Source organism: Diabrotica virgifera, chromosome 8, assembly GCF_917563875.1.
Source record: "Diabrotica virgifera virgifera chromosome 8, PGI_DIABVI_V3a".
Lineage (NCBI taxonomy): Eukaryota > Metazoa > Arthropoda > Insecta > Coleoptera > Chrysomelidae > Diabrotica > Diabrotica virgifera.
In genome coordinates, this window is record NC_065450.1 from 31,813,944 (window position 1) to 31,834,858 (window position 20,915).

At 32.1% G+C, this 20,915-nt stretch overlaps 1 protein-coding gene across 2 annotated transcripts in view; it reads left to right on the plus strand.

Annotated features, from left to right (window-relative positions):
• Nucleotides 1–20,915, plus strand: part of LOC114344448 (mediator of RNA polymerase II transcription subunit 12) — a 268,924-nt gene that overhangs the window by 144,939 nt on the left and 103,070 nt on the right. For both annotated transcript variants that reach the window (XM_050659395.1, XM_050659396.1), the window contains exons 10-11: nucleotides 4,090–4,538; nucleotides 14,151–14,493. In XM_050659395.1, the coding sequence (XP_050515352.1) occupies nucleotides 4,090–4,538; nucleotides 14,151–14,493 (792 nt within the window). The remainder of the gene's footprint in view (nucleotides 1–4,089; nucleotides 4,539–14,150; nucleotides 14,494–20,915) is intronic.

Sequence of the window (20,915 nt, forward strand, 5' to 3'; positions counted from 1 at the left end):
TCTCAAATTTTTCTCTCATCTCAAAGCAAAACATCGCTCGCTCGGCGGCTCGTATCTCAAAACACTCGTATATTAGGGCGCTCGTATATCGAGGTACCACTGTATTTTTTTGAAATTTTTTAGTATAAGGTACTTTTGAAATTGCTGATTACCAATACATTTTCTTTTTTATGTACAATATTTAGAACCTGTTACTTAGGTACAACCGCCCATACGTATGAAACAATCGCCAGAATCATGTAATATGCGTCATTTCACACTTTTGTATTCAAACAACTGCCAGCAATGCAAAGGCAGCTAAACAAATGCAGTGGAGGCTGGTCTGGGTCGGCAGTGCCGATCCACACATTTATGGACACATTATAGATTTTTTAAAATATTTAAGTTAATCAGAGTTGATGATATTCGTTTCTGTGAAATAAAAGAAATATCTGTGAGATAATACAGACTAAATTTTATTCATTGTTTTTAAAAGAATTCGATCGATCCGATACGTTAAGTGATCCCTGTGCGCTGTGCGTAAGGGACTTTTCAAATTAATGATCCTAGCCATGCACCCGATTGCGATTGTGTGAATTCAAGGCCCGCTTCGGCAAGCCGTCCCCAGATTGATCATTTGCTTTTAATAAGAAGCTATGGAATATTAGCCTTTAGGCAACCAATTATACATTCTCCGTATTTATTTGAATGGCAAGTACGGCAGATAAACAATCTGCTGAGAAATGATCTGCAAACGGCAACAAGACACGTACCTATTATAGAGCAGGGCGCATCTGTAAAAATATTAGTACATTAATTTGGACGTTGAGAGGTGACTCATATTTGTTTGCATAAATTGCTTGAAAATAACTCATAATAATATTTGAGTTATCCTCCCACTCAAAAGGGTCCGGAACATTGTTTAAATAATCAAAATGTCAAAAAATGAAGGAAGAATTCGATTTTTTTCTTCATTTTTTGATTATAACTTTAAAACTATTCTTTTTCCAGAAAAGTTGCACTGACATAAAAGTTGCGTAATTAAATTTCCTACAATATAGGATTAGTTAAAGATTTTAAAAATTGTCACCCTTGTTGCAAAATAGCAATAATTGCGAAAAAATCATAAAAAACAAGTATTCGCATTTTACGGTTTTCATCCATTTATGGTACACTTAGGACCTTCATAATTTTACCCAGAAAAACTATGTCATAATAAAACAATACTATGAATTTCATTAAGGTCGGTTCAATAGATTTTGCAAAATAAATTTTGCAATCCAGCTTTCGCAAAAAAATTCATTTTTTCAAAATGTTGCAGAACTGAAAATAAAGCAGACAGCAAGTTGAATTTATTTTTACGTATAGAAGAATACTGTACCTTTCTTCTATATGTAAAAAAATTCAACTTGCTATCTGCTTTATTGTCAGTACTGCAACATTTTGAAAAAATTATTTTTTTTTTGGAAAAGCTGGATTACAAAATTTATTTTGCAAAATCTATTGAATCGATCTTAATAAAATTTACAGTATTGTTTTATTATATCATAAAGGTTTTCTGGTTAAAATATGAAGGTCGTAAGTGTAGCATAAATGGCTGAAAAACGTAAAATGCGAATACTTGTTTTTTTATGTTTTTCCCGCAATTATTGCTGTTTTGCAACAAGGATGACACTTTTTAAAATTTTAAACCAATCCTATATTGTAGGAAATTTAATTACGCAACTTTTATGTAAGTATAACTTTTCTCAGAAGTGAATACTTTGAAAGTTAAAATCAAAAAACGAAGAAAAAAATATAAAGATAAAGATAGAAAAAAAAGGATAACTCAATTAATTATTTCCAAAGAATATGGTTACAAGAAAAAAAAATAGAAAAAAACAAAACCCAAAAATCTTCTATGAAATTGAAGCCTTTTAATTAGATGGCATACCTATCTGAAGAGACAAAACCTTGCCGACCCTGTCCTTAAAGCCACAAATGTGATTGTGTATCTTCTGACTGTACATTTTGAGATTAATAAACATTAATCGCAGAATTATGCAGAATTAATTATGTACTTTTTAAATGTACTTACTTACTTAAACCGTCCTCTTGTACCTTACGATGTCGAGGTACTTTTTAAATGTATTTTTAGTAAATTTTGATTATTCCAAGTATATTTTTACTGTTTATTCATGAGATCTGCGGACCGGAAATTAATTTTACTTAAACTATCAAATATGGGCCTTTAAATAACCCACAATATAATTTACATTCAAATTTAGTCAGTTGTGTTTCATTTATGTAACAATGAAAGTAACTGAAGAAAAAAATCGAATTCTTCCTTCATTTTTTGACATTTTGATTATTTAAACAATGTTAACGGATGGCTCACCCGGTCTGGAGGGCAGGTGTCGTCCCAGGCTTGTCGGTACTTATTTGACTAAATCACGGCGTTGATGGTTACTTGCAATTAGTTATTGCATTACTTTACAAGTAACTCTTGAACGCATAATTTGAGGGCAAGTATGTCTTCTTTTGAAGCTGAACAAGCTTGGATAAAAAAAACTATAGGATGAAGTAATGTCAGATGAAGATTGTGGTTTATCAGATTCAGATGATTTATCAGATGATTATGTTGCTTCTGATAGAAGTTATTCCAGTGAATAGGACATGGTGCCAAGAAAAAAAATTAGGAAGGATAAATATCGTACAAATGGCTGTTTTTTTTTATTCGTAACTCGACATCAAATTATCCTATTTTGAAACCGCAAACACTGAAGTATTCCCTTAGATCGGCATTATTCAATGCTATAATACATAATATTGCACCGTGTCTCTTCACCGGCTCACGCGGTCTGATGTAAAATTTAGCGGTGAGAGACACGTGTAAGGTCACCCGATAGAGATGTTGAAAAAGAATCTATTCGTTACAAAGTACTCGTTACTTACGAATAACGAAAGTAACGATTACTATACAAAGAGGCAAATCGTTACTTTGATTACTTTAATTACTCTGATTACTTCGTACCAATCGTATCAGAGCGAGTAACGACTATTGTATCTACTTTGATTACTCTAATTACTTCGTTACTTCCTACCAATCGTAACAGAGCGAGTAACGACTATTGTATGTACTTTGATTACTTCGTACCAATCGTATCAGAGCGAGTAACGACTATTGTATCTACAACCGATACACTTGATTACTTTCTACCAGTCTTATCCCAGCGAGTAAAAACAGATGGGTGAAGGTCGTTGTTATATCGGAATACCTATACAAAATACCTACCTACTGAGAAATACGATTCTCGATATGATTACCGGGTCACAAATACAAAAGTAACAAAAGTAATCACAGTAATCAAATCATTTTTATCCCTTAAACAGATCGGTGAAAGTCGTTGTTATATCGGAATACCTATACAAAATACCTACCTACTGAGAAATACGATTCTCGATATGATTACAGGTACTCAAATACAAAAGTAATCATAGTAATCAAAGTAACGATTTGTAACGAATACTCGAAAGTATCTATAATCAACATCACTATCACCCGGTCCGGCAAGATCACAACAGCGTGAGACAGCATTTATCTCACGCGGGGCTGAACGTGTTAACAAATTTTATGCATTTATTGTTATCAAATCTTTAGTCAAATTTCACCTTACATTAATACATACTTGAAAAAGAAGAATATGCTTTACAGCAATAAAGTTGATAAACTACAAAATAAGGACGTACTCACTTGTCCAGGAGATATGAATAAGAATAGATCCGGTCTGATCATGATACCTACGTATGACGACTCTACGATAGTATGAGCAAACAACAGTAAACAGTAAAATCCCTAAATAGGGACGTTTTATCTTACCTCATGACCACGTTTTCAACATTTCTTCGATGCGCTGCTATTGGTGGCCAGGTTTTCCATATCTCTTATATTCATGTCTCTCCTTTCACCTAGACCTATATCATGGATCTGGTCCATCTATGTCCTTTTTTTCTTTTGTTTCCCATTTGGGCTTCATGTACCTTCTTTGTTAGCCGGTTTTGCTCTATTAGTTCTATATAACCAAACATATGAGTTTTAAACTGAGTTTTTTAACAGTATTTTTCTTACAGACACACTGTCAAGAAGATGTCGAAAGAAATATGCAAACTATTTTCAAAGAAGTTTAGCATCGACGTAGCTGAAGGTGGCAAAGTCAAAAAGCAGCGCAATGAATTTAATTTCGAATCAACTACCCAAAAATGCCAAAGCCTCAGTTATTTCGATCAGCACTTAGTAACGTGGCAATGTAGCGTTACAGTCATAGAGATGCTAAATTCATTTGCTACAGGAAACTCGAATTATCTTCCTGTTCAAGAACACGTAGCATTCTTATTTGATCTGATGGAACTCGCCCTAAATATATATGGACTAATCGATGTTTGTATCCAGATCTTAAAAGAATTGCCCGAAGTCGAGGCTCAGTTAAATAATAAGAATTTGGCATTGAGTAGGAATTATACTACGTCGTTGAGTTTGTATGTTGTAGGAGTACTCAGAAGATATCATTGTTGTTTATTATGTAAGTATACATATGTTTTTACAGTCTTAACCCTTTCACCCCCAGCTACTAATTTTTTTTGAAGTAAATAATCCCAGCGATTTTAAGTTTGGACATACGGCGTAAGTTTCCATGCTTATATACCAACGGTCGTACGTTGTACGTCATAGGAACGAACCTACACTGAAAAATGTAATAACTTGAACAAAAAAAGATATTTTCTATTAAAATACATGATACCGTTGAGTGAAAAGTATAAAAAGACGCAACCAAATGTACTAATCTGTGCCAAATTTTTCTCACGGTTTTATAATGTATTGTGGCGAACATTATAAACAGCAAATATGAATCCTAAAAGTTATATTTGTTGACATCAGGGGTGTAAAAATAACACAGAAAGAGAAATACGTTTAAGTTTTTTTATTGATATGATACATAATTTATACTTTTGTGATACATAATTTATTTTATTTGACATTTACAAAACATGATTATAATTATTAAAACAGTTTGGCATGCACAAGGCAGGTTTAGTAGGGCACAAATTGCAAAAGTATTTAGTATCGCGTCGTATTCTATTTGAATAACACATAACGCATCTTCGTTGTGGACGCGGACGACGAGCAGTAGGTAGGGTAGAAATGTCAGACGACAGGTCCGTCTGGAACTACAATATGTTGTCTTCGACGTCGTCTACAGAGTGGCTCATTTGCGTCCAATATTTCAATCTCTTCTGAACGCCCTTCCACGAATTACACGATTACAAAATTTAAATAGGTCAATAATGACATATTTCTGCCGCTTAATTCTTTGTAAACATAATGTGAATTTAATACTGCACGTTGAAGGAAATGTAATCCTAATTTCTTAAATCTTAAACCATGTGTAAGATTTTCGGCAGCAATTATAAGAATGAAGTAATTGGTCTATTTTATCGACGCCTCGCATGCAGTGAGTGTATTGTTGAATTGCTGCGGGTTTCATGAAAAATTCTCGTTGCCCACCTGCAACATATCTCTCTCTTTCCGTAAGTTCTGCAGTGAACTCTGTCGATAAAACATAAACATCCCTTGTGTCAAAATATTTTAAAATAAGTATATTATTTTTTCTTGAAAATGCTGATTGGTGTCTATTGAATAGAGAATTTTTTAGAATATGTGGAACCCCTCTATTTGAACGTATTGTACCAGTAAGTAGCGTTTCTCTTTCTAATAAATATTCAGCAAGCCGAGTGCTACTGTACCAATTATCTGTATAGAAAGAATAACCCAAGGTCAGCAAATTTCTACCAAGATGAACTACAATTCTTTCTGAAAGGGATAATCTAGCATTAGCAACATTGTCAGAAAGAGCAAACTGCTGCTGACCTTGACCAGTATAAATTTCAAAGCTGTACATGTATACATCTGAGGAACAAAGGCTAAAAACTTTTACTCCGAACCTGGACCGCTTTGATTTAATATATTGCCGAAAATGTAAACGGCCTTTGTACAACATCAATTATTCGTCGACTACAACATTCTTCTTTGGTTGGTAGTTATGTTGAAATATTCTTTCTAAACGTTCTAGAAATGCTCTAATGCGGCATAATCTATCATTTGCTTGTAGGTTATTTGGATCAGCAAATCGTAAAAATTTTGAAATTGATAAAAATCGGTTTCGACTGAGACCTTTCTCTCGAAACCACGGAGTATTTAGATTATTGCGCGTACTCCAATACATTGATATCTGCGGTTTTTTATTCAAACCCATATTTAGGATACATCCAAAAAAATTTTCATTTCTTCTGCTGTTACATCGTGCCATTGTAGTCCATGAATTTTAAAATTGACTTGCGGATGATTTGCAAAATATAATTGTGCTTTAGAATTTGAGCATTGCACAATAAAATTAAACAAGTCAACTGGTAAAAAGGCATCTGTACTACAACTATTTTAATTGAAGGTGTTTCATTGGCAACATCGCACTTAAAACGAGTCACCAATAGTTCTTTTGTCAGCTTTGCAGTGGCGTACCAAAATAATATTTTAATTTATTTTATTATTTATATAAACAGTTAGGTAAGTAATTACGTAAAAGTTAAATCTAAGATCTATGTAATTATTAAATTATGATGTATGTTTTGACAGGTATTTTCTAGTTTTCTAACAAAATAAAGTAAATATTCTTCTGAATCTATTTCTTTGTGGCATCTTATGCAATTACGTACAGTATGATGCATGTTTGGAATAAATTCGTTATCTCGTAAGCCACCGACTTTAAGGAAAAGTCCTGAAACAGGTCGATTTTTACTTTTATAATTTTTGAGACATATATGGTACTAGTGACGTCATCCATTTGGGCGTGATGACATGATCGATCATTTTTTTAAATGACAATAGGGGTCGTGTGATAGTTACTTGAAAGGTTATTCAATTCTCTATTCAGCAATATAAGCATTAACATAATTATTTATACAGGGTGTTCAAGAAATTTTTTTTGAATTAAATTGGCTCAAAAAAGAAGAATGCATGAAATTGATTTAATTTAAAATACATTCTAATGCTGTCAGAAGACAGAAAAAAAATGGTTTTTGATAAATAAACATTGCTTTTCGCTTAATTTAAATGTTCGAGCTGCCACCCATCTGCCCCTTGACAGTTTAAACATTATTTAATTTAAGCGAAAAACAATGTTTATTTGTGAAATAAACAACATTTTTTCTATTTTCTGAAAGCATTAGAATGTTTTTTGAATTAAATAAATTACACACATTCTTCTTTTTGCGTCGATTAATTTATTAAAAATAATTTTTCTTAGACACACTGTATGAGTAATTATATCAATGTTTATATTACTGAATAGATAATTGAATAAATAACCCTTCAAATGAGTTAGTACACGACTCCCATTTTTATTTAAAAAATTCGCCGATTACGTCATCACGCTCAAATGGATGACGTCATTAGTATGATATAAATCATAATTCAAAAATAAAAGTCGGCCTGTCTCAGGATTTATCCTGAATGTCGCTGGTTTACAAAAGAACGAATTTATTCCAATCATTTGCACCATACTGTATCCAATATTAGTTATATTAATGATTATACACTATTTTACTTGGAAAATAAGCCACAATATAAGTTGAAAAAACAATTCATTTGACGTTTTGACTTCCACTTGAAAGTACCTATTAATATTTTGTATTTTGATAACGATTTCCGAAGTGGAAGTCAAAACGTCAAATAAATTGAATTTTCAACTTAAAGTGTGGCTTATTTTCGAAGTAAAATAGTAAATAAAGTAAAATTTTATTAATAGAGAGTACCTATCTATACAGTATTTCAAGGTCAGTTTTCACTTCAAATTATCATTATGATGTGTGTTTATAATAAGTATTGAGTTTCATTTACTATCCTTGATCTTTGGGAACCGCGTGAATATTATTTTGCAGATATTAAAACGTGAAAGAATAATGGCAAATGGCACCAACAAAAAGCAATGTTTGGTTTCATTTTAATGAACTAAGAACAAACTCGCTGCAATTTTTGCTCCAAAGTTTTAAAAAGATCAGAAAATACCGGGTGTCCACTTATATTTTCCCCAATTTTAACTACCTATAACTTCTAAACGGCTCAAGATAGAAATATGCGGTTTTCGCTGAAATGTATTATTTTAGTAAAAGATTTGTCTGAATGGATTGAATTGTTTATATCGCTTTCAAGTACGAAAACAAAAATGGCGGATTTTTAAAAAACGTTGTTGACTTTTTTTAATGGAACACCCAGTATATTTTTTTGTAAATTGAAAGAAATGTCATTTACCTATCCAGCGATATAAAGTTTTTAAAATCGGTTGTCAAATCACTGAGTAATTAATTTTTAAAATGAGAGGTGCAACATGGATATCACATACTTAAATAACATAACTAAGCAAATTGATATTATGTTATGTGATTTCCACATTGCATCTTTCATTTTAAAAATTAATTGCTCAGTCATTTGACAACCGATTTTAAAATTTTTTATATCGCTGGATAGGTAAATGGCTGTTTTTTCAAGTTTTTAGGTAAATGACCATTTTTATATCGCTTTTAAATAAAAAATGGCGGATTTTTGAAAAAAAAACTTTGTTGACTTTTTTTATTAAAACACCCAGTATATTTTTTTAACTTGAAAAAATGGTCATTTTCCTATCCAGAGATATAATTTTTTTTAAAATCGGTTGTCAAATGTGGAAATCACATAACATAATATCAATTTGCTTAGTATGGTATTTAGGTAGGTGATATCCACGTTGCACCTCTCATTTTAAAAATTAATTACTGAGTGATTTGACAACCGATTTTGAAAGACTTTATATCGCTGGATAGGTGAATGACCTTTCTTTCAATATACAAAAAAATATACTGGGTGTTCCATTTAAAAAAAGGCAACAACGTTTTTTTCAAAAATCCGCCATTTTTGTTTTCGTATTTGAAAGCGATATAAAAAATTTAGTCCATTCAGACAAAACTTTTACTAAAATAAAACATTTCAGCGAAAACCGCATATTTTTATCTTGCGCCGTTTAGAAGTTATAGGCAGTTAAAATGGGGAAAAATATAAGTGGACACCCGGTATTTCCAATTTACACGCCTATTAAAAATAAAAACATGGTGGAGTTTTTTTTAATCAAGTAAACGAAAGAAAAAACGAGAATACGAACAAGAGTGAAGACAATGAATCGAAGATTAAGATTTACTAAATAAATCTACTTTAAAATGTACATAAATATAATATATTATGTCTGAATTGTTAATATTAATGAGTGAGATAAAATTAAAATATTAGAGAAGATTTTTTTACCAAGCATGAAAAACAAAATTTGATTAAATTATTAAAGTTTTGTATTTTGATAGTGATTTCCAAGTTGGAAATTGAAACGTCAAATACGTTTAATTTAAAACTTAAATCGTGGCTTGATCCCATGTCACAAGCAAAAAACACCCCAGGTCTACGTCCATGCAGATAAGGACACCTGTTGACGAGTAAAATATTTCTTGGATTCTCACCCTTCCTTGGACGTAAATATATAGACCAGCGAAGTATTGATAAGGTTACCAATGATTCACAGTGTTCAAGGAATTTGTTCAACTTAGTCGCTCGTAAATATGACCCATAGACCGGAGGTATATTGTTACCGGGGCAAATTTTATGAAATCATCTTCCTTTTTCCCTTATGCACATTGGCAAGCCATACCCAATAAAAATGCCCCCGGTATAAATTTAGTTTTAAAATTTAACATTATTGCCGATAGTTCTCAGCTCAATTTGTAGATGAGTCGCCTTCAATTAAAAATGGTTGGACTATACACACCTTGTAAAAGATACATCTTCGTCAGGAAACACATCTGGATTTGGACCTGGAATCCCAAGGAATTCTGGCACATTATCAGGTCGAATATCTCCAAATGGATCACCTATCATATTCCACGCAATTTTTTACTAATTAAAATAAAAAAAAGGTCGTAGAAAAAGTATAGTATTCTGCTCGCATGTAATGGCTATTACTCACTCCGATGAATTACGTCGCTCGCCTACGGCTCGTGTCGCAAACTTCATCATCGTGAGTAATAGCCATTATTACATGCTCGTTGAATAATATACTATTAATCGGTACTGATTTTATATATTATGACGAAATAAGTTACAAGCAAATTTATCAATTAAATGAATGGTGTGTGTATGTAAATTATATGTTACAGTACCTTTGGTGATGAATGGATGCCTCTTTTTTCTTCCAGTGCACTGGACTCTGCAATTGAGCTGCCAATTCTTACACTTGTTTGGAGGGGATTTAAAACTATTTATAAAACTGTGTTTTACTTGTGACAGTTGTGACGGCTATAACATGATTGAGAGTATGTGTGAACGCTTCGTAAGCTTTGCGTCTCTTAAGTCTGTTAGGAGCGGTATGTACAGGACCGTATTGGTAACGTAACGTAAAGACATACACACATTATATGGTAATTAAATTAAATATGAAAAAGAAATAATTAATAAAATACTTAATAAAAAATACAAGAAAAATATGTGTGGAGGGACGGAACATACAGTCTTACAATAAAATCTAACAACTTAATATAACGTCTTCTTGTCTTTGACAAATATGAGGATTGATCATCCTGCTCCAAGTTTTTTTTTGTGTGGCAACGTAGCAACACAAATCTGTTCAGTTAGTAGCTTTTCCAACTATTAGCAGATATATTTTCTTCTTCTTTCTCTTTATAAGCAATTCTGCTTGTTCATTGGCATATGAATACCTCTATAGGTTATAATTCCATCTTTTGCGCGGTCGGCCGATACTTCTTCTGCCGTTTTGTGATTTAAATATTGCTACTTTCACCACACTTGTCTCCCCCATTCTGCCAATGTGCTTATCTTTTTTTTTACTTAGTTTCCATTCGTTTATACACTACGTTACATTTTCTTCTAATGTCTTCACTCCTCTTTCGATCTCTCAGAGTATTTCCAGTAATTCTTCTCAGTACCCTCATCTCTGCCATTTGTAGTCTTTGTGTTGTGGCTGTGCTGGATCTTGTTTCTGATGCATGTCATTATTGGTCTTACTCTGGCTTAATAAATTCTTGACCTTATCTCAGTGTTAATATGCCGGTTTCGCTAGTTTTGCTATATAGTGTTATTAAGGCATCCTGCCAGTCTATTTGCTTTTTATACCTACTTGATTTCTAACTTCTTTCTTCAGGTCTCCGTAACTCGACAGTTTAATTTCAAGGTATTTTATTTCCCTTACTTGTTCAATACTGGTGCCATTAATTTTATATTTTACTCACCCACCTGCCTCTTGGCAGTTTGAACATTTAATTCAAACGAAAAGCAATGTTTATTTGTGAGATAAATATTTTTTTTCTGTTTTGTTTCTGACAACAATAAAATGTATTTTGAATATTAATTTAATTGAAATTTTTCTGACACTGTATAAATTATTACGTTAATGTTTATATTACTGTATAGAGAATTGAATAAACTTTCATATGAACTAGCATAGGATCCCTATTCTCATTATAGTTAAGGAACCAAAGCTTTTCACCTCGCAATTTTTACAGAATGGATCAATTTGCTTGAAAATTTGAGAATAAGTAGTGGATAGTCCATGGATCAAAATCTATATGCGCTATTACCATGGGGGTGGTTGCCACCCCATGTCGAGGGTGGAAATTTTTTATTATATTTTGACTGCAAAAGTTAATAAAAACATTCATTCTAAGCAAAAAATGTTCTATACATTTTTTTGATAAAATTAATAGTTTTTGATTTATTCGCTATCGAAAGTGTTAGTTTTATATCTAAAAAATCAATGTTTTTCGATGGTATACTCATTTACGATTCACTCAATTTCTTTTTTTGCCGTAGAACAAATTTTATCAAACCAAGTTCTTGGGAACTAAATTATCTACAATATCATATTTAACCATTTTTCTTATCTCTGATGCTAATCTTTCTATTCTGAAGAAAATGGCATTTTTTACCAAATTGCAAACATTCGTTACTCGGTTTAAACTTCAGTTTTTTAAAAACTAATCATTCTAAGCCGGTCAAAGTTCTAGAATCTATTAATAATACATAAATAAAGAAGAATAAGGCCAATGACGAAAAACACCCCTAACTTACATTATTATGCTTCCAATTGGATTTCTCCTTTTTTTTTTTAATATATTGATTTTTTAACTGTAACTTTTTTATTTTTTATCTTAGAAAGTTCTTTAAAAAATAATTTTATAGGTTTTTACAAGATATATAAGCTTTTAATATTAAATATTTTTAAAATTCTCAGTAACAAAAAGAGGTGGCATTGAAAGGAATGGTAAAGGTGGTTTTTGCATGATATAACAAGTTTTAAGTGTCAATAGCTCACTCAACTTTTACCGTAAAATTTTTTTTTGCAAACTGAGTTCTTGGGAATTAAATAAGCTACAATTTCATATTTAAATATTTTTTCGTATCTCTGATGCTAATTTTTCTATTCTGAAGAAAAGGGCATTTTTTACCAATCTACAAAAATTCGTTATTCGCTTTTAATTCCATATCATTCTAAGCCGATCAAACTTCTAGAACCTATTAACAATACATAAATCAAGAAAACCAAATCAGGTCAATGACAAATTTTAATTAGAGTTGTTTACCATCACTTTTTTGCTGAAAAAAAAATAGGGACTGACATTCTTTTCATTATAAGTCACTTAATTTTTTTAGCTAGAGATTTTTTTTATTTCTGGAGATTCATATTTTTAAATACTTTAAATTAGTTTTAACAAATTATCCTCGAAAAATGCATAGTTTCCCGTCCTTTGACTTTGAAACTACAATATTTAGCATTTGACGAAGAAGAGCCAACATATAATAAAGTATAGGTCGATTACTATTGGTCTTAAAGAAAATAAGAAAAAACGGTTTTGTTTACTTTTTCAAAGGGTACATTTGTTAAGTAAAGTTGTTTTGATAAAACGAAAACTTTTTGAGTTATTAGCAGAAAACTGATTAAAAACATTGATTTTTTCGATATAAAACTAACACTTTCGATAGCGAATAAATCGAAAACTGTTAATTTTATCAAAAAAATGTATAGAACGTTTTTTTGCTTATAATGAATGTTTTTACCAGCTTTTGTGGTCAAAATGTAATAAAAATGTCCACCCCCGAGATGGGGTGGCAACCACCCCCATGCTAAAAGCGTCTTTTGGCATGTGTGTGTGTGTGTGTGTGTGTGTGTGTGTGTGTGTGTGTGTGTGTGTGTGTGTGTGTGTGTGTGTGTGTGTGTGTGTGTGTGTGTGTGTGTGTGTGTGTGTGAAAAAATGGCTTGGATGCGGGTCCGTTAGCCACAGATTTTTATTGATATAGATTTTGATCCTTGGGCTATCCACTACTTATTCTCAAATTTTCAAGCAAATCGATCCATTCTGTAAGAATTGTGAGGTTTTGTCCTTTAAGCTTCGCTACTTGGACTATTAAAAATGATTACGCCATCACGCCCAGATGAATGAGGTCACTATATGCCAAAAAATCATAATTTAAAAAATAAAAATCGACCTGTTTCGGGATGTATTTCCAAAATAGCTTATTCATGAAAAAATGCATTTATTCCAACCTTTACGTGCCCACTGTATATGTTTCTGCTTTCTATTATTCTTTTTTGAAATAGGTATCTTGTGGATTCATCCAGTAAGCTTTCGACTTCTATCTTGGTGGTGTATTCTGTTGTGTTGTTATTTACTTATATGGTTTTTCCTTCTGATTTTGCACAATACCAATTTATGATCGCTTCCTATTTCTGCTGATGTTAGTGCTCTTACATCCAAGATGTGAGACGGGTGGAACTCTGTATTCGACAGAATATAGTCTTATCATAGATTTTTGTCTTCTAGTATTTTCAAAAGTGTATTTGTATTGTTCTTTGTGAGGGAAACATGTACTATTAATACGTATTTTGTTTATGCGAGGTACACGTATTTCGGCCGAGGTCGGTCAGAAGGTCTCCTTTTTCAATTATGATATTTTCATTATATCGCTGTTTTGTCCCGGAACTGAGTACATATACAAAATATAATAATTATACTGATTAATTACTTATAATTAATTACAATTTCTGTTTTAGTATCGCCAGAACAAACCTCAGCCGTATTTGAAGGTCTCTGTAAAGTCGTGAAACATGTGTCCAACCCTGGAGACTGTAGCTCAGCCGAAAGATGCATTCTTGCTCATTTGTACGACCTTTATTCCTCTTGCAGCTTATTGAAATCGAAGCCTCACGCTGTCGAGCCTTTCGGAAACGCTTATCCCAAAATCAAACAGGCTCTTTATACTTCTCCTCAACCGACACCGAGTAATATTTATGTGTATAATGCCCAGTACATGCAGGAATTGTTTATTAATCCAAGAAGAGCGGGAAGAATCGATAGTGTTTTGGCGAAGCAATTGAACGAAAATGGAAATAACAGGTTTGCAATTGAATCGGTGAGATCTAAAAGGATAATATGCCATTTTTTGCCAAATTTAGTTAAGATAGCAGTTTTGTTCATTTTGGGAAGTATTGGCAATTGAAACACCACGCCTGCCTGGCGGGTTGGTGAGTAATTTTCTGTTGGGGTTTATTCCCTTAGCCAGTGTGTTCCAGTTTTTTGGTGCCGGTAGTTCGCCTTCACCCTCTTCCGTCGGCTACATGACGTACACCCATTGCACGCCATGCATTGCCCAGGGATTACGACGTGGACGTAGAAGTAGGATTTGCCATGTTGCTTGGTTAAGCTGTGGGCATTTCTCGAAGTTTTATCGTAGCTGAAAGACTGGCATCTTCAGCTACCTTCGAGACCCAAAATTTGGCTTTAAACCCCCCGAATGGGAAAATAAAACAAACAAAACTAATCCCATAGCAATCCGTAGAGGCGTAAGAAGAGGAGATGTATAATATCCCCAAAACTCCTTCACCTTAGCTCTGGAAGACATCTTTAAAGAACTGGAATAGGAGGGAATAGGTATCAACATAAACGGAAATAAACTCAAATACCTCAGATATTGTGATGACGTTGTTATTATTACAACCAACCAAGAAGAACTAGCCACAATGCTGACTCAACTAGCACAAGCATCAGAGAAGATAGGATTAAAAATGAACATGAATAAAACAAAAATCATGACAAAGACAAATGACAGAATAAATATAAATATAAATAATGTAAATATTGAGGTTGTTGACGAATACATATACCTGTGTCAAATAATCAAAGCTAGTAAAGAGAACCAAACAATTGAAGTACAAAGAAGAATCAGATGCGTAACAGTTTTTCGATTTCTCTCTAACGCATTAAATTGTATGTGACAGAAAAAAGGCACGTCGGTGATTACAGACATTTATAACATTTATTCTAGTTATTCTAGTTGTCGATAGATGGCGCCATAATCAAAAAAGAATTATTTATTAAATAAAATAATAATATTATCAATATAATCTGAACAATTTATAAGACTATACAAATCAAAGAAAATACCATTTTATAAATGCAATAGACACAATTGATTTGTTTTTATTCCAAATTGAAAATAAAATTTGACAACTATCAGATTTAACTAAAATGTCATGTTAGAATAAATGTTATAAATGTGTATTATCACGGACTTACCTTTTTTTCTATAATTTATGACGCACTGAAAAATGGTCATGAAAAGGAGAATACCTAAAAACCCGTGTATTTGACCAGTGCATCGTTCCTGTTCTGACATATGGCTCAGAAACAAGAACATTAACAAAGGCCAACATAAACAAAATAGAAATAGCTCAGTGAAAAATGGAAAGATCCATGCTGGGAATAAAACTGCAAGACAGAAAATCAAACAAATGGATAAGAGAGAAAACAAAAGTAAAAAATGTAACTGAACATATAACAGGGTTAAAGTGGAAATTTCCGGGCCACAATGCGAGACAGAAAGACAAAAGATGGAATGCTGAAATACAAAACTGGAGACCGTGGACAGGAAGAAGAGGCAGAGGAAGACCTCAGATGCGATCGAAACACGATATTGTAAAAGCTGCAGGAAATCACTGGAAAAGCGCAGACAAGGACAGACAGATATGGAAAGATTTGAGGAAGGCCTATGTCCAAAGTTGGATAGAAATGGGCTAAAGAAGAAGCAGTTTTGTTCACTTGATCAAGCTCTACAGACTTAGAGAACATTTCATCACATTAAATAGCTCTTCAATATTCAAGCTCTACAGACTTAAGTTGTGCTCATAACGAGGCGCCGACCCTCGCTCCCTGGTATCCCTCGTACTGCTCGTACCATATTATCGATCGCCAGATGCATTATTTTAAATGCGCGCGTTCATCAAAATGAAGAGTAGGATACTAAGTTCTAGGCGAGGATACCATCCTTTGGTCTCCATAGTGAACAAACCCTTAGTCAAATATCTTTGACTAACTCTATAGAGCTTGGTCAAGTGAACAAAACTGCTATCGTAAATAAATTTGGCAAAAATGAAATATTATCCTTTTAGATCTCACTTATTCAATTTTTGTATTGGGCTAACCCATATTCGTACACCCTCCACATTGTCAAAGTGTCATGTCTGCCGTCGAATAATATATTGTATAAAAAAGTTCGGTTTTTCTGTCAATAATGTCGTTTTCTAATGAAATAGTACATAATATCAATGCAAAAAATCAACTTAATAAACAATTTAAATATTATAAATGTGCTGTAATTGGATACATCAGTAAGAGTCGTATAAATAAAGACCTTATATTCCATTGTCTACCTGTTTCAAAAAAAGGTAATCTGGTTTTTACTGATGATTTTGATATTAAAGACAGTTGATGACTTAAAAGGCTGGAAAACTGTATTAAACTTAAAACATGTTTATCCTAACACAAGAGTTCACTTTATTGTAAGAAATATGATTAAAAAGAAATTGAAAATTAGGTCTTCACATTGAGAGCGGTGAATGGCAACAGAAAGACTTAATTTTCATTATATGCCCATATAATGCATTATTAGTGGAGTCACTGAAGGTGGATATCAGCTATTACCTCCGATTTCGTTGAACCTCCATCGATTTGCATGAAAATTGGTGAGTGGTTAGAGGATATCTCAAGGAACAAAGGTGACATGGTGCCAACTTGCGCTTTTACCCTAGGGGTGGATGCCACCCCTTCTCGGGGGTGAAAACAATTTTATTAAAAATAACCCCATAATTCGATAGAGGGACAAATTTCAAGCAAAATTTGTTATATAAAGTTATTAAAATAAATCAAAACTTTTTGAGTTATTAAAGATCAAAGATTTTAATTTTTCTTGAGAAAAATGCATGTTTTTAACCAATTTTTCATCAATAACTCAAAGAGTGTAAGTTTTTACAAAACAGTTATTATTATCAAAATTGAAGCTAATAAAAAATGAAATAAACCCCTTACTAGAAAAACCTTTTAGTGTTAACTAAAAGTGAGTTATAGGTAATTGAATGTATATTTTTTTCGGCGAGTAAAAAACTCTTAAGTATTCAAGCTGAGATAACGGGAAATTGATGCATTTTATAACATAAACTTACTTAACATTTGCAAAGTACTTAAAAATATCTATTAAATGAGCCCCCGAATATGTTGATAGCGTTAAAATTTATGCTCCAAAATTTTTTCAAAATTTATCTTTTAAAAATTTTTCCAAAAAATGTTATTGCTTTTTTTTTAATAACTCCGTTCGTGTTTATGATATCAGGTTCATCTAAAAACTGTTTGAAAGCTAATTATAAGTGCTATTTAATCACGTTGAACCTAATCTTTTAAACCCCTTACTTTTTTAAAAATAAAAGGTTAAATATCCCCGGTTGCATGGTTCCCACAACAAAATTTAAGATTTAATCGTTTCTATCTCGGGTATTTTTTACCCTATAGAAATAGTAGAACAGGTAAAATATTTAGCACAGAAAAAACTAAAATTTGGTTATATACAATTTTTTACGTATATTAAGTATTTTTGGAGTTATTATCAAAAGAATATGAGAATTACAATAATTTTAAAAATTATGATTTTTTTAAATTACATCTTTTTTTCAAAAATATGCACTCTAAACCGGTCAAAATTATCAAAAACTTTACTTATGCTAATATAAAGAAGCTCTTGTAAGGATTACTATAAATTTTAATTTTTGTGGAAATGGCGTATGTTTCATTTTTCACTTTTTCCTAAAAAATTCGAGACGGTTCTTTTATTTTCATTATAACTTGCTTAATTTTGACGCTATTACCTTGTTCTGAAGCTCATTTGATAGGTATTCCGAAGTACTTTGACAAATGTTTAGCAGGAATATTTTATATATTGCATCGTTTTCCCGTTATTTAAGCTTGAATACTTAGATTTGAGTACTCCTCGAAAAATATACACATTCAATTGCCAATAACTCACTTTGAACTAACATAAGTTTAGTTGTTTATGTAAGGAATGTATTAAGTATTTTATTATCTTCAATTTCAGTAATAATAACTTTTTTGTAAAAGCTTATAGTTTTTGATTTATACGTGAAAAACCGATTTAAAACATGCATTTTTTTACGAAAAAATAAAATTTTTGGTCTTTAATAACTCAAAAAGTGTTGATTTATTTTAATAACTTTATATAACAAATTTTGCTTATAATTTGTCCCTCTATCGACTTGTGGTATTATTTTTAATAAAATAATTTTTACCCCCGAGAAGGGGTGGCATCCACCCCCAGAGTAAAAGCGCAAGTTGGCATCATGTCACCTTTGTTCCTTGATGTATCCTCTAATTACTCACCAATTTTCATGCAAATCGATGGAGGTTCAACGAAATCGGAGGTGAAAACCTTCAGTGACTGCACTATATATGCCCGTCATATAATGCTCAGGGCCTTATCCTTAGGTATTATCTCCATCCTTTGGAGTTCAGAATACATAATTGATTTATCTAAGTAAGATATTTAGTCAATATTTAAAAGGTTTTAACCTTTGTATTTTTGAGTGGCTCAGCATGTCAAACCTGTAACACTGATCTCTCTTTTTTTTTCGCTCTCTTTTTAGAGAGCGAAAACTTTCTGTGATATTTGTAGCCCTTTTAAGGGTTTTTAAATAAATATACCTTTTACTAAGAGACATTTTTTCATTAAATTTACAAAAAATTAGTTAAAATCCTGTATAAAAGGTATATTTAATTTAAAAAATCGATTACGGCTACACTACAGAACATTTTCGATCTAAAGAGTTCATCATCAGGCTGTTAACAGGTTTTTTACATACTTGAGCCACCAAAATATATGGGCGAGTACCGTTTAATTGTTGAACAGTTGTAGAAAATTTACAAGTTTATATTCAATTAAGTGGGATGTTTAAAATAATCCATATAGTCCAGAAAGCCACTGCGCATCCGCTAGGAAAAATATTCTAATTCGGATTTTTTGCACAATCTTACTCGAAAAGGACTCCTTTTAACAAATTTGCATGTTGCCAGGACCAAAAGGTGGTCAAAAATTTTTTAAACGTTTTTTTTTTGTTTTTTTCCTAAAATTATTTTTTTTGCATGGGAAAAAGTTTTTTTAGGTTTTTTGGATCATTCCAAACAGAAAAGGTATTTAGGGACTTTTCTCTAAAAATGATAGTTTGTGACAAATAAGCGATTAAAAATTGCGAAATCGGCCATTTTTAACCCTCAAAAACTACGTGAAAAACTGAAGATTTGAATGTTGCCAAGGTAGGTAGATATTCTTTAAACATCTATTGATGAAATCCCGAAGAGTTTTCTGCAATACAATATTCAAAACTCCTTTGTTTTTTAATTGCTAATCAAGCGTGCGCGACACTATTTTCCACCGACAGTATGGTGCAAATGAAAGGAATAAATTCGTTATTTCGTAAACCGGCGACTTTGAGGAAAAATACCGAAACAGGTCGATTTTTATTTTTAAGTTGTGATATTGTGGCATATATGGTATACTAGTGACGTCATCCATCTGGACGTGGTGACGTAATCGATGATTTTTTTTAAATAAGAATAGGGGTCGTGTGCTAGCTCATTTGAAAGGTTCTTCAATTATCTATTTAGTAATATAAACATTAACATAATTATTAATACAGGGTGTCCAAAAATTTTTTATTAAATTAAAATATTTGACAAAAAAGAAGTAGAAGTATAAAAATCGACCTGTTTCGGAATTTTTCCTTAAAGTCGCCGGTTTACGAAATAACGAATTTATTCCTTTCATTTGCACCATACTGTCGGTGGAAAATAGTGTCGCGCACGCTTGATTAACAATTTGAAAAACAAAGGAGTTTTGAATATTGTATTGCAAAAAACTCTTTGGTATTTCATCAATAGATGTTTAAAGAATATCTACCAACCTTGGCAACATTCAAATTTTCAGTTTTTCACATAGTTTCTGAGGGTTAAAAATGGCCGATTTCGCAATTTTTCAATTTTTAATCGCTTATTTGTCAAAACTATCATTTTTAGAGAAAAGTCACTAAAGACCTTTTCTGTTTGGAATGATCCAAAAAAACCTAGAAAAACTTTTTTCCATGCAAAAAAAATAATTTTAGGAAATAAACAAAAAAAAACGTTTAAAAAATTTTTGACCACCTTTTGGTCCTCGCAACATGCAAATTTGTTAAAAGGAGTCCTTTTTGAGTAAGATTGTGCAAAAAATCCGAATCAGAATATTTTTCCTAGCGGATGCGCAGTGGCTTTCTGGACTAATAAGAAAAATGAAACATTTAATCATATGCTATGAAAAAAGATCAAAAGTACATACATGCATTAACCTTAAATAAAATTATCTGGCACTATTCGCTCCGTGCGTGACCATGGTGGGGATGCACGAAACTATGCCAGCGCCCGTAGCGACGAAATATGACAAATTT